Source organism: Leucopleurus acutus (genome assembly GCF_964270905.1).
Source record: "Leucopleurus acutus genome assembly, chromosome: 11".
Taxonomy (NCBI): Eukaryota; Metazoa; Chordata; class Mammalia; order Artiodactyla; family Delphinidae; genus Leucopleurus; species Leucopleurus acutus.
The window spans coordinates 56,173,730-56,188,503 of record NC_139152.1 but is presented as its reverse complement, the minus strand read 5'-3'; the positions used below and the strand labels follow the sequence as shown (position 1 = coordinate 56,188,503).

The 14,774-nt window shown below is 42.8% G+C and overlaps 1 protein-coding gene across 3 annotated transcripts in view; it reads left to right on the top strand.

The window, feature by feature from the left end:
• Positions 1-14,774, top strand: part of CPM (carboxypeptidase M) — a gene marked incomplete at its 5' end in the record, with an annotated part of 84,872 nt that overhangs the window by 46,383 nt on the left and 23,715 nt on the right. The window contains 4 exons of one of the 3 annotated variants that reach the window (XM_082850597.1): positions 6,634-6,806; positions 8,198-8,382; positions 9,080-9,250; positions 12,771-12,923. In XM_082850597.1, the coding sequence (XP_082706723.1) occupies positions 6,634-6,806; positions 8,198-8,382; positions 9,080-9,250; positions 12,771-12,923 (682 nt within the window). Of the gene's footprint in view, positions 1-6,633; positions 6,807-8,197; positions 8,424-9,054; positions 9,251-12,770; positions 12,924-14,774 lie in introns of all 3 variants that reach the window. The other 2 variants (XM_082850596.1, XM_082850598.1) reach the window with 2 other exon arrangements.

Here is a 14,774-nt window from a genome sequence, read left to right as displayed (position 1 = left end):
AATTTTTGTTTGGATGGATTCCCAGTTGTTCCAGCCCCGTTTGATTAGAAGATTTGGGCTCGTTCACCGTGTGAAAGCGTAGCAAACTCTTAGAGTAAGACTGGAGTGAGCATCTCCGTGTCACTTTTCTCTGTCCCTGTCTCATGCCTGCTGCCCGCCTCCCCTCCCTGATTGCTGGGGAGTCACACGGGGGAGCCGACGGAAAGAGCACCCGCCGCCCTTGATAAACCTTTGTCACCTGCTGTTCATGCTTTTTCAGAGTGAGGGAGACATTTCTGAGCTTCTAACTTTTCTTATTTTAGTAAGACTAGCAGGTGTTTTCCTGGTTTATCCAGGTTCTTGTTTGTACACACATCAGCGTGTGGAATTGTAGAAGCCCCAGTCCCGGGTGTCATTCACACAGGCTCCTAATCGGCAGTGTGCGCACACCTGACATCCAATCCTTGTTATTCATTGGGAGGGATGAGACCAGAGGTCCCTGGGCGGGGCTCTCTGCCATTCCCCTGCTCCACAAATATTCACATCGTTTGGAAGCGGGGTCTTTGTTCCCCTCGCCCTCCTCCGACACCTTATTCTGCTACTGGCTGGCTTTGTAGTAAACTATTACCTATAATCTAAAATCAGAGCTTTAATGAACGCTGGGACCATCCCCTGGAAATGGAAACATCTAGTACCCTCAGCCTAAATGTGGGTGCAGGAGAGAAGCCTGGAAAATCACTCCTTGCTCCTTCCTCGAGCCCTCCCTGTTCTATGTTTTGTGCCTATCTGCCATCCCATGTTTTAAAATTTTTGCAGGAAAGAAAATCTTATATCTGGGCAATCTCTAGATTGTTAAGACATCTCTAATCCCTGTCTAATGGAAATATCCAAGTGAGGCATGACTATGTGTTTAAAAAGTCAGGTGCCTGGAATTTTAAGCTAATCCAGGAGCAGGCAAAGTGCAGGTGAGAGGTTGGGTCCGCAGGTTCCCTTGACTGCAGGGCCCATGGTCTTTAAGTATGGGGGAAGGTATTCAGTCTATGTCTGTTAAGCATAACTGAATTGCCAATTCTGATTCTTTTTTTTTTCTAGAGTTGTTTTTTTTTAAGCTTCTGTTTCTTAAACATCAATGAATTATTTTTCCTATGATGGTTTATTTGGGTATAGAGTTCTGAAATACCCACATCACACTTAGAATTTCACATTTGGTGGCATTAATTTATAGTTTATTGGATTCCAGGTACATAATGGAAAGGAAAAACATTGCAAAAATATGGATAATAGTGATCATATTTTTCAACCTAAACATAAAGGCTGAATGGTTTTTTGCACACCTTCTAGGTATAAGAGACATTTAGACAGTAGTTTGTATGTCTAAATGTCTACATTTTAATGTTCTACGTGAACAACAGGACATAATATCCAGGATTGTGCCTATCCTGGAAGATCTTGGGCTGTGTCGTCAACATGCAATAGAGGCTCCAAACTTACTAAAACAAGACAAAACAAAGCTTGCCACTTCTCAAGCCCTTCATTCCACCACTATCCCAGATGATGACAAAATGTCCTCAGTTACACAGCATGGCTTTGGATAATTATTTCCTTTTGCATTTAGACCAAACTAATCCTTATTCCAGGCGAAGTGTCTAATTCCTTTTAAGCATGTATTAAGTTCCTCATGTAATTATCCTCTTTCTCTCCATCTCCCTTTTTTGGTGAGGGTGGGCCGGGAGACCAGGCTGTCGAGTCCTTGGCATGATCGGAATTGCTGGCCCCCAGCCCCGTGAAGTGTGTTCAGTATTGAACGTCCTTGCAATGAACTAACTTGATCATTTGTATACCCCCTCTCACTGAGAACCTTAAGTCCTCATGTTTTCAGAAAGTTCCTCCTCAGAATAGTCATGACTTTGTAGTGGATTTGGCAACAGTAGCCAACAATCATTTATTGAGCACATGATATACCTGGAGCTGGGTGAGATACCAGGGCTACACAGGAAGCTGGTTAGGATCGCTGCCATCAAACCTTGGATGGTGGCGTTGAGGGGTGGGGGTGGGGGTCAGTCAGGGTCAGTCAGGTCATTGTAATATGTGTGAACACTGTCAGGAGAGCACAGGTGAGGAGTTAAAGGACCGCCTAGGCAGGTCATGGAACCCGGACTTGGGGAGGCCATGGAAAAGTGTGCTAGATAATATTAGGCTAATATCTGAAGATGAAGGATTTAGCTAGGCATTAAGACAAATGAACTAAGTCTGTAACACACCATGTGGAGCCCCAGAACTGACAGGCTTATTTTCCCCCAGAAGCTGCATTACAGTGTAGCATTTCAAGAACGGACCCCACCATTAGGAGAGCTGAAGTGTTGGTACTACCCTCTAATTCACTCTCGCACAGTACACTACCCAGTTGTGGATTGTTGCTTCAAAATTGTTTTCCAATTGTTCTTAGAAGTGCTAGAACATTGATTTTTATCTATCTAACAAATTCCCACTTGACTGAATTGAAGAAAAACTGATAGAGAATTTATTTTCTGCTTTCTGGGTTCTTGCCATCTTTTTTTTTTTAACTTTTTATTTTATACTGGAGTATAGTTGATTAACAATATTGTGTTAGTTTCAGGTGTGCAGCAAAGTGATTCATATACATGTATCTATTCTTCTTCAAATTCTTTTCCCATTTAGGTTGTTAGCATTCCCTGTGCTATGCAGTAGGTCCTTGTTGGTTACCTATTTTAAATGTAGACATGTGTACACATCAATCCCAAACTCCCTGACTATCCCTTCCCCCCCACTCTCCCCCCCGGTAACCATAGGTTCCTTCTTTAAGTCTGTGAGTCTGTTTCTGTTTTGTAATAAGTTCATTTGTATCATTTTTTTTTAGATTCTGCATATGAGCGATATTATACAATATTTCTCTTTCTCTTTCTGACTTACTTCACTCAGTATGACAATCTCTAGGTCCATCCTGGGTTCCTGCCATCTTAATGACCGGATGAATTATCAGAGAAAGACTCTAGAAGCTGGTGTGCTCACCCAGCCTTTCAGGCTCTTCATTAGGGATTCTTTCATTAAGTCCACACTCTCACAAAAGGAGCTAAATGAAAGGCTGGTTAAGCTAACGGAAACAGTTTTGACCATTCTTTTTTAAAATTTTAGTCTCTCTAAGGTTTCATATTCAAAGACTTAATTTTAAACAAAGGGAGGTCTATACATAAAACATGAATGAGTGTTTGAGACATTTATATTAAGGTTGAGAAGAATTAACTTGAGTAATATGTGGCATAAATTTGCTGTTACAGAGACAGGAAAATATGGTCCAAGAAAACAAGAGGACTTTGTTTAACTCCCTCTGAAATTGCATCTGTTTACCTCACCATTTTTTTTTAATTATCTAACTCTTAATTGGTTCTTTATCATACTTCCAAGATTTTTCTTTCACCCTCTGCAGTTATGAACTTGTGGTTTGTTTTGGAATATGGAGACAAACAGAAAATACCTTGGCCACACATTCGTTACCTTGAAAGAATCATGATTTTATTGTTTTTGTAAAAATAACATAGGTTTCTTTAATTTAAAAAGCAATACTAGAAAAATAAGAGGAAATAAAAACTATTCAGAATACTATTGCTCAGAAATCACCATCATTAGTATTTGCCAGATGCTATTCTAGACATCTATGTATCTCTACAGTAATAGAATGAGAGGAATCAAAAGGATATAAAATGAAATGTGTGTCATATTATACGTGTTATCTTTAAATAAGAAGTATGAGATTTAACTTTACTTGAATTTAACAGAATAGAACTGAAGTGAAATGAAAATAATTGGTGAACTTGGTATTTTCTCAAAATAAGAAATTATCAGGGCTTCCCTGGTGGCGCAGTGGTTGAGAGTCCGCCTGCCAGTGCAGGGGACGTGGGTTCGTGCCCCGGTCCAGGAGGATCCCACGTGCTGCGGAGCGGCTGGGCCCGTGAGCCATGGCCACAGAGCCTGTGCGTCCGGAGCCTGTGCTCCACGGCGGGAGAGGCCACAACAGTGAGAGGCCCGCGTACAGCAAAAAAAAAAAAAAAAAAAAAGCAAAATAAGAAATTATCAGAAGATTCTTCTAAAGTCAAAAAATTAGGAAAAACTTTGGGCTTCCCTGGTGGCGCAGTGGTTGAGAGTCTGCTTGCTAATGCAGGAGACACAGGTTCAAGCCCTGGTCTGGGAAGATCCCACATGCCGCGGAGCAACTAGGCCCGTGAGCCACAACTACTGAGCCTGCGCGCCTGGAGCCTGTGCTCTGCAACAAGAGAGGCCGCAAGAGTGAGAGGCCTGCGCACTGCGATGAAGAGTGGCCCCCACTTGCCACAACTAGAGAAAGCCCTTGCATAGAAACGAAGACCCAAGACAGCCAAAAAATAAATAAATGTGGGGTTTTTAAAAAGAAAAGAATTTTAAAAAAAGGAAAAAACTGAAATTATAATGATTTGAAATATATATATTTTTAAACTTTGGATAATATCCTATGACCCATTCTTGGGAAAAGTGAAGGAATTAGCAGTTTGAAAAGTCTTCTGTCCTCTCCTTTCCTCTCCCCCCGGCACCCACCCTTGCCGTTAGCTATAAACCTTAACTTTTACCTTCTATCCTATACCCACACCACCACAGTTGCTTAATTTAGTTCTATAGCTTAATCACAGCTTCTTACTCTTTGTTTTCATTTTCTTGTGGGTGGATGAATTTAATTGCCAACTCCTGTCTTGAGTTTGGGCGTGTTGAGAATGTAGGATTCAGATAGTTAAGAGGAAATTCACATTTAGAACCATGCGGGGATTCCAATATATCTCACTTGGTACTTAACCTGGGACTCAGAGGGGCCTCAGGTTTTTCCTGGTACGTCCCTCTAATGGAACCATCCTACAGTCTCCAACCAGCATTTAGAAATCTCACTTCCTTCTCTCTTTCCTTGACATTTTCTCTTCCCCAACCCCTGTCCAGAAAAGCCCCTTCAACCAACTACACTGTCCACCTTTAAAGCCACCTTTCACAGCTTAAAATTGCCAGCCCCTCCTCCTCTGGTTTCAGGGAAGCCAGTAAGGAGTGTCCAAATGTGCGTGATCTTCCAAAACACTGAATTGGAAACCCAGTGTGTGACTCACTTGACTTTTTTGGTTATCAAGCACCTTTTGTAAGGTTTGTAAGGACCTTTTTCAAGTGACAATTTTGACTGTGAAAACAAAAATCACAGTGGTGGAAGAAGATAGACATGAGTAGGAAAAAAATTGCAGTCAGAATGGAATTTACTTCTACTCTGAATTTTATGGCTACCTATAAATATGTAATTTACATATTTAAAATTTTCTTAGTTCCATTTTAATTATTCTGTGTTCATTAGGGTAACAAATTCATAAAATGTGATCTCTTTGCTTGCCAGCGAGGGGCATAAAGTATGGAATTGCTCATCCTTTGTCCCAACAATGAATTGCTACAGAGCAGTCATAAATGAAAATTCTTTTCCTGCCCACGGCCTTCATTAATGCACCAGCAGCACTGTCCTTATTTAACCACCTGCTGCCCTGATTTCCCATATACTAACTGCTCTACAACATCTGATCACATGTAAGAGGTAAATATTCCTTACCTAGAAGCAGAATCTTTGAACTCAGGATTACAGGGGAAAAGTAATATAGCCTAATCAAATCTTTCTAGAATAAGGTTGAATATGTGAATTCCTTTAAAAAAAGAAAAAGTAAATCTCTCCCTTGGGGATTATAAAGCAAGCTCTTTCACAGGCCTTCAGTTTCCCAATCATTGTTGGTACATAAGGTAATTTTAGGTGAATGTGACCATGTTTATTTTCAGTCATGCTTTTATTTTACTATACAATTAGAAACATATCTAGCAAAATGGTAATTATACAAAGTTTCTTATTTTTAATGTAAGTAAAAAGTGAGCCAATTTAAAGAAAATGCAAACTAAATAATAATATAGATAATATGCAGATATGGCAAAAAATTGTGAGGATGTTGTGCCAAAGAAACATGAGGATGTGGAAATCAGAAATACAGAGGTACAGCAAAAATTGCACAAACGTGCAGGAGGGGAATTTGGAGATAAAAGAACTTGGAAACGGGGGAATATGAAAATCAGACCTATTTAAATTAACCTACTTAAATCATGCATATTACAAATTCAGATTTTTCTCTATTAAAATCTACATATCTACTGCAGTGGTTCTCCACGAATCATCCACCGAGACACGCACCACGGCTCTCCCGTGTGCCAGGCACGCTTGTGGAGACGCACAACTCCCTGCCTGATCTCTAGCTCCCCCTTTCGCCACCACTCCAGGAAGCATTTGGAAGACAGACAAACTGGAAGTAGGATAATAAGAATAACCTTTACTCCACTCTTAATTCATTTTTAGTAAATTATTTACTTATAGGTACTTTTTTTTAAGTTAACTTAAAAAAAACCTTTTACTCACAAAGGTTTTGCAGCACACCAGTGATGGATTGCCACGTGCCAGAGTGTCAGTATACCAGAGAAACGGTGGTCTGACAACTGGTTTTGGTCTCACATATCATGTGTAGTGCTTCTTGTTGGGGAATGTGTGCTTTGGGGACTGTTTTCCTCTCACCTAACAATATCCTCTTCTCTGTTTAATACCTATAGGCTGTAGGGCGGGAATTGCTGCTCCATTTAATTGAATATCTCGTCACCAGCGATGGAAGAGACCCTGAAATCACAAATCTAATTAATAGTACCCGGATACACATCATGCCTTCAATGAACCCAGATGGATTCGAAGCTGTTCTAAAGCCTGACTGTTTTTACAATAAGGGAAGGTAAGCACGGGCTAGTCTATCTTTATTTAAAACAACAAAAGCATAATAAGCCCCCCATCAGATCAGACCCCTTCGCCCTGGAAAGAGAAGTTAGCGAACCATCTCATAACCTGTGTCATGTCGCTGCTGTGCTGGAAACTTTTCAGGGCTGCCCACTGCTTTGACCTTGAGAAGTAAAATACTGAGCAAGGCTGCTTTACCCCTGTGCCTGCCTCACTGCTCCGGCTTCATTGCCTGTTCCCCCGCACTCACCCTGCCGCAGCTGCTCAGACCTCCCTTCATCTTCTGCAACCACCAGCTGCCTTCTCACCCCTGGCATTTCCCACCCCTCCCCCCCCCCCCGCACCCTGCTTCAACAGCATTTCCTCAAAGCCTCCTTCCCTAACTTATCAGATATTAGAGCCCCAATTATTCTCACATCACCTGGCACTTTACCCTCATAGCACAATCTTTAATGTCTCATTTCTTGTTTAATGTCTACCTGAGGGCAGGAATGCTGCCCGTGTGTTCATCCCTGTTAAATCCCAGGGCTTAGGGTAGTACCTAGACCCTCAATAAACAGGTTGATTTATTAAGCCAGCACACGAACTAATCACAAAGAAGGGTGAGTCTTGTAGTATTTCTGATTTAAAGTTTATTGTGTTTCAAGCAGCCTCAGGAAGTTTGGAATTTCTCAAATGTCTGATAAACACTGATATTTGTGCAATTAAAAATTTGTTTTTACCAAAGATTAATAAATCACCACTTGATTCCCTCCCCCGTTTAAGTTTCTTAGCCTCTTTAAACATGGCCAGTCCACTTTTCAGAAATACGTTTGTATAGAATAGCATGTTCCTGTTGTTTCTGTTGCCAATTGCTATGGAACAAACTGCCCCTAAATTGAGGGACTTAAAACAACCACCTCTTTAGTTACTCTCCACTCTGTAAGTTAGGAATTTGGGCAGGGCAGAGCAGGGATGGCTAATCTCTATGCCATGATGTCAGGGGCTTCAGCTGGGGTCTGGCTGGGACCGTATCTCTAGAGTCTCAGTTCTGGCTGTCACCTGGGTTCCTCATTCTTGCACATTGACCCTTGACGTGGATAGCACTGGGGTCTCAGGGTTCCAAATGGGAGTGTCGAGAGCAAAAGCCCCGAAATGCAAACACTTATCAGACCTCTGCTTACAGCCGAATCACTACTGTCCCATTGGCAAGAACAAGTCACACGGGAGGGGACAACATATTGTGTGAATGCCAGCTGTGATTCACTGGAGGCTGCCAAGGCAACCGTCCACCACCTCTGTACTCATATTTGGAAAAACACCTGGAGCCCAAAGCAAAGGTCTACACACTGCACGAATCTGCTCCCTCAGACAGCAATAGTAAACCCTAAAAAATTCTTTCTTTTAAAGGGAAAATAGTAACTTCTATGACCTGAATAGAAATTTCCCCGATGCTTTTGAATTTAATACTGTACCGAGGCAGCCTGAAACTGTGGCAGTCATGAAGTGGCTGAATACAGAGACATTTGTCCTTTCTGCAAACCTCCACGGTGGTGCCCTGGTGGCCAGTTACCCATTTGATAATGGTGTTCCAGGTAAGCAAACTTGGGCCCAGCTCTTGCTTTCTAAGTCCAGAGTGAAACTGCAAACACTCTGCCTCTGAATGGGGATACACTCTTCCTCTCTCCACTTAACTTCTCTGGCAGGGATAGAAAGAGCCCCATTCTCTTGACCCCCAGCTATCCTTCCTACAATTTATAAACAGTAGATGGGCAAGGTGGCTGAACTGATAACAACACGGGATTACTTGACATTCATCAGTGAAACAGTAAAATTGGGATTTAAATTAGCCCACAAAAGGCAACACGGCTAAATAAATAAATAAATAAAACTAATCATGTAAGTAATAGTTCCTGATTCCTCTTAAAACTGTGGGATAAGGTATGTACCAAGGACTTAAAGTATTCGAGTGGCTTCATTTAATCCCTACAGTACCTAAGGAAAGTTTACTGACCTCCAGAAATCAGCAAGGGTGACTAAGAGGGTATTTAACTTTTAAGCTGACTGAGAAGGAGTTTAGACATGGACATGGTTGTTTTGTGTAATATTGCCTTCTGTATGTCCATTAAAAACTAGGAAGAGGAGTAAAGGGAGTATTCGTGGAAGTGGGTAGAGGATCTCACTAGGAAATTAGAGCCTTTGTGTGTGATGTGATGATGTATGTGCTAATATGGTGTGTTTCCTCCAACTATAACTTCATCTAAAAGGTCTTGGTCTGTCTTTCATGTACAGCCACTGGAACATTATACTCTCGGAGCTTAACCCCTGATGATGATGTTTTTCAATATCTTGCACGTACCTACGCTTCAAGAAATCCCGACATGAGGAAAAGAAATCCATGTAGAACTAAAATAGAGTTTCCTGGTGGAATTGTAAATGGATACTTTTGGTATCCACTCAAAGGTGAGTTTCTCTTCATTCTGCTATTCTCCTTACTGCCTTCCCCCAGAGGTGCCAGCTGGCCTTCACCCCAGCAGTTGCCAAAAGTTAGGCACAGCGCAGTCCCTTCAGTCATGTCTCTGTCAGCTAATATCACAGAGCAGTGAGGGGAACTGATCATTTGAGAGATGCTCAGACATGTTCCCTACTGCCAAAGCCTCCTAACTTCAGACACTCGTTCAGCATTTACCTTGGAGCTGGGAACTGTGCCAGGAAAGATGAACAGGACACAGATATTAAGCCCAAGTTTAATAGAGAAGAGCAACATACAAATAAATAATTGTGATGGCATGTAATGTGAACAAAAGTAGAGATTTAGGGCTTCCCTTGGTGGCGCAGTGGTTAAGAATCTGCCTGCCGATGCAGGGGACACGGGTTTGAGCCCTGGTCTGGGAAGATCTCACATCTCAGTTGCACGGAGCAACTAAGCCCGTGCATCACAACTACTGAGCCTGCGCTCTAGAGCCCACGATCCACAACTACTGAGCCTGCGTGCCACAACTACTGAAGCCCACACGCCTAGAGCCCGTGCTCCGCAACAAGGAGAGCCACTGTAATGAGAAGCCCGCCACCGCATCGAAGAGTAGCCCCTGCTCACCGCAACTAGAGAAAGCCCGCGCACAGCAAGGAAGACCCAATGCAGCCAAAATAAAAAAAAGTAAAAATTTTTAAAAGTAGAGATTTAGAAAAGGTACAGTGTATCACAGGGGTGTAAATCCAAAATACATCAGGGAGTAGTGAAGGCCTTAGAGAAATGTAATGCTTATGTCTCATCCAGTGGGGACAGCTGCTACTTAGAACAGGGTAATTATTGCCATGCAGCAGTGGGGGGCAATATTGCCAGATCTTCCAGTTTGTGAAGCAAGCTGGATATTTCCATGAAGTCTCCTGATTTTAAAACCACTTTGCAGGCTAAACGAGAGAGCCCTCTAGTTTTTCTCCCTTGGAACAGGACGGCCAGGCGAGGGAGGGAGTGAGAAGCTGGCCGTGTAGGGAACGTGGTGGAGGGGTGTTCTTGTCAGAAGGAATAATATAAGCAGAAGCCCAGGGGTGTCAGAGTCCCAGTCTGGAAATTGACAGAGAATAGGAGGGACCTAGGACAGAAGGGTGAGAGGGGAGACAGTGGGCTGGAACCAGGTTTCCACTGCCTCAGTGGCAAGTGCCCCTTCCAGACAGGTCAGCTGACCCTACCAACAGCAACCCCCATCCTGCGTTTCTGCATGCAGCCCGCTTCCTCAGTTGTCACTTTGGATGCACCAGGCTATCAAGTAGTCTCTCACAAGCTGGGACTTTTGTGTCTGGGCAGGTCTCCACCAGCTTTCCAGATAATATAAATAAGCATAGACCACAAGCGAGAGGAACCAGGACCAGCCAGATACCACAACATCCCAAACTTCTCTCCGATGTCCGAGAGACAGCCTCCCCACTCCCACCACAGGGCTGTAGCCTAGTCCCCGCTCACTACTCTCCATAGGGAGGAGAGGGCCCCCTCCTGCCCAGTGGCAGTGCTGTCCTTCATGTGCATTGTCTGTAACTTTCAAGACAGATCCAGATGTGTGGGAGATTAACTAGGAACCTAAGTTTGCTCTTGGGAGTTGTTCCCTAGTGTTCCTGTGTCAGCTGTGTATCTCTGTGAGAAAAAAAGAGGGCAGAGCCAGAAACTTTGAGGCGCTTAGAACAGAGCATTCTGGCTCAGCCTGGAGGCTTTTTCGGCCAGGCCTGCCTGGCATTATCTGGAGTGGCACACCCCCTCCACACTTGGTATTCTCCAGCCAGCGTGCTTTGCACACCTGTTTTGCACGCCTATTTTGCCATTTAACTTCTTTCTACCTGAGACACAGCCATCCAGCCAAGGGCTTTTGTTTTGTTTCATTTCTCTCTTCCTTTTTTCCTTCTTCTATTTCCTGGTGAAAATGAGGTCAGAGAGAAATACAAAACTTGTAGGTAAAGGAAAAGAAAGGACAGAGTAATTCTTCCTGGCTAAAATCTGTACGTACATAGGTATTACTCAATGTTGACATAATATTTTGACCATTCTATGAGCATAATTTTTTTTTACTTCGTTACTTCCCCAATACCCTGATGAAATTGAGAATACATATTTCACTGGGCAGATACCAAGTATAACTAATTAAAATCTCGCAGAGACTACTTCCTTCCAAGTTACCGTATTTCTCCAAATCCAAGATGCCACTGATTGTAAAACATGTCCCACCAAGAAAGAGAAAAGTTGCCAGCCAAACTAATAACCCAATGATGTTATTCAGCCATCAAATTTAAGATACTTCCCAATTCAGAGATTTTAAAATATGAAAAGTTTTGCATCTTAGAAACTATAAAATACGGTTATAACCCTTTGAAAATAGGGTGTTGAGAGGTAAGAACTAGAAAGTGAGTATGGGCAGTGGTAACCCCAGAAGTACCAGGAGCCTGGGTCTTCCCCTGCTCCCTGAGAATCAGCATGGCACCTTCCCTCTCATCCCCAAACGCAGTGCGGTGTGATGGCTGAGAGCATGGGGGTGCTAGGAAGATGGCCTGTGCTCCAGTCTCAGCCATTCACTGGCAAGAATCCCTGGGCACATGACCTACCATTTGTGATTAAGCTTCCTCATCTGTAAAATACGAGTGATAATTACTGTGAGGATTAAATGAGTGGATGGTGAAGCTCTTCAAACAGTACCTAGCAAGAGCAAACACTCAGTAAACACTGGCATTATTATTCCTCCAAATTCATATACTTAGCTTTACAGAATAAATGTGTTTATGAATGGTTTGTAGAAATATTTTAAAAGAAAATATCACTCTAGTTTATATCTGTTTAAAATGTAATTTAGGAAGAAATGTAACTTGAAGAATCCTTTTTTTTTTAAATAAATTTATTTATTTTTGGCTGCGTTGGGTCTTCATTGCTGTGCGTGGGCTTTCTCTAGTTGTGGCAAGCAGGGGCTACTCTTCGTTGTGCTGTGTGGCCTTCTCATTGCAGTGGCTTCTCTTGTTGTGAAGCACAGGCTCTAGGCACACGGGCTTCAATAGTTGTGGCTCGCAGGCTCAGTAGTTGTGGCACACGGGCTTAGTTGCTCTGTGGCACGTGGGATCTTCCCAGACCAGGGATTGAACCTGTGTCCCCTGCATCGGCAGGCGGATTCTTAACCACTGCGCCACCAGGGAAACCCTTGAAGAATCCTTTTTGTAATTGTGATTTTTAAAAAGGACCCTTCCTCTACCCCTCACTTAATTTTGATGCACAGCTAAGCATCAGTCAGCTCTGATTCAGGTACCCATATGGGAGTATTTAGGATTGCTTTGTCATGCCTGGATAATAAGATGTCAAGCTCTAATTGTACTTGCTAATATGTCAAATTCATCTTTTCCTGTTTACGTGTACTTTCATTACCACTGTCTGATTCACCTGTCCCCAAGGTACGTGATACTTGGCTTCACTCCAATTTCAGACCTTAAAAAAATTAAATATGCTTGTGTTTAGGTGGAATGCAAGATTACAACTACATCTGGGCCCAGTGTTTTGAAATTACGTTGGAGCTGTCATGCTGTAAATATCCTCGCAAGGAGAAGCTTCCAAGCTTCTGGAACGAAAACAAAGACTCACTGATTGACTATATAAAACAGGTGCACATAGGTTTGTAAGATTTTCTTATTAATTCCTGTTAACACAAAATATAGCATCTGGCAAACCCTCTGGGCTGAGAAAATGCAAGCCCCTATTTATGTTTTCTAGGTATAGCCTCATTTTTAGTACCAGAACAATGGTTCAGAATTCTCTCTGCGTGAACATCTGCAGCCTGTGAGAAGTGCAGCACCTATCGGTTCATGTAAGAGAAAGCATGATGTGTGTTACTTTAATATGGGGGTGTAAAATCCAGGGTACTTCTAATTTTACAAGTTGAATGACCTGGAAATCTGGCAAAAGATCAGGAAAACAGGCTGTTACTCTGTTACATTTATCACCCATTTAGAAAGAAGCCAAGTTTGCTTGTCACTTGCCATATAATATCACAGACCAGAGAACTTTGGACATGCCATTTTGCATTTCTTCTAGAACTGGGGTGGTTATCTAGCACCGTTAGCTTCAACCCCTCCCACCCCTCAACTCTGCCAAATGACCTGGCATTGGGAGTCTTTGCAGCCTGTTTTTTGATGGCTGTCTGGCCTTTATCACAGATGAGCAGACTTAATGTGACAAGAGTGGTCCTTCTCAAACACGTGCAGCAGACTCACCAGGAGGGTTTGTTAAAACGAGATTGCCAGGCCCCATCCCCAGAGTTTCTGATTTAGTGGGTCTGGAATGATTAACATCTTCCCTGGTGATGCTGACGCTGCCCGTCCAGGGACTACTCTTCGAAAACCATTGTACTAGAGCAACACGTTGCTTGTGATGATGATGGAATCCTCGGCAGGGTGTGGAAGGCTCTTCTGCATTGCCCAGGTTAGTTATTTTTCTCCATTGGGAACGGCTTGGGGGAGAAAGGTATCAGGAATTAGGGCGACAGTTATGCTACCACATCAAGCCAAAGTGGAGGATGTGTGTTTGTGCTGAAGAGGTTTGCATCGTGGGCCTGCTGCATAATTGCATAATTCCTGGATTTTCTGCATGCTTCACACCAAAGCTTCCCACCTGCTGAAAAGAGATGGAGACGGTTGAGGCAGGGAAAAGTCAGAAGCAGAGGGGTACAGGGCTGAGTGCAAGGAAAATTAGGAGCTTCCCTTGGCCACACATCCCTACCATGGCTACTCCTTCCCCCTTTCATATTTGACTCCCAACCTCTTCACCCCCATGACACAAGTACGCAAAGGTTATTTTTGAATTGGCAGAGCTGCATCTAACTGGCTGAGACATTTATGGGGTAGGTTGATGGGGGAGATTACGAAATGTCATCTTTCTTTTTCACCAGCATCTTAATAATTTTTATTAAGCTTATTATTGGGTCTTTCTCCTTTTTCATTATGTCACCAGACTTTGTATTCTGGTATGTCTCTACTTGACTTTTCTCATGAGGCACATTTCTACTTTTACTGTATTTCTACCTATATTAACTTTTAGTGTGTACTCTGTCCTTTTCTAAAATTCCTTCTTCAGAAGCATCAGCATGGGAGTGCAACTGAACACGAAATACACTCCATGAACTGCACTGCTATCTTCGGAATTTCAGTCTAGCTGGAAAGGTTATTTACTGAGCCCTGAATTAAGGTGGGCTCTGAAGTATCCTGCTGAAATAACATTGCCAGTGAAGGAGCTTTGTCAGCTGGGAGTAATAGCATATATGCCTTTTCTCACCCCAGCTTGTTCTAAGGCTCCGATGGGGTCATTCTTTCAATTAAATCTCACTGCCAACCTCAATCTAAACTCAGGTCCTTTGGTGCTGTGTTGTCATGCTTAGAGGGTTGACTAGGCTCCTGTTGGGATGAGGGTAAGGCAGACATTAAGTTGAGTGTGAATTCTAGGGATCTGGAATGTCCTGCTTGTTCCCTC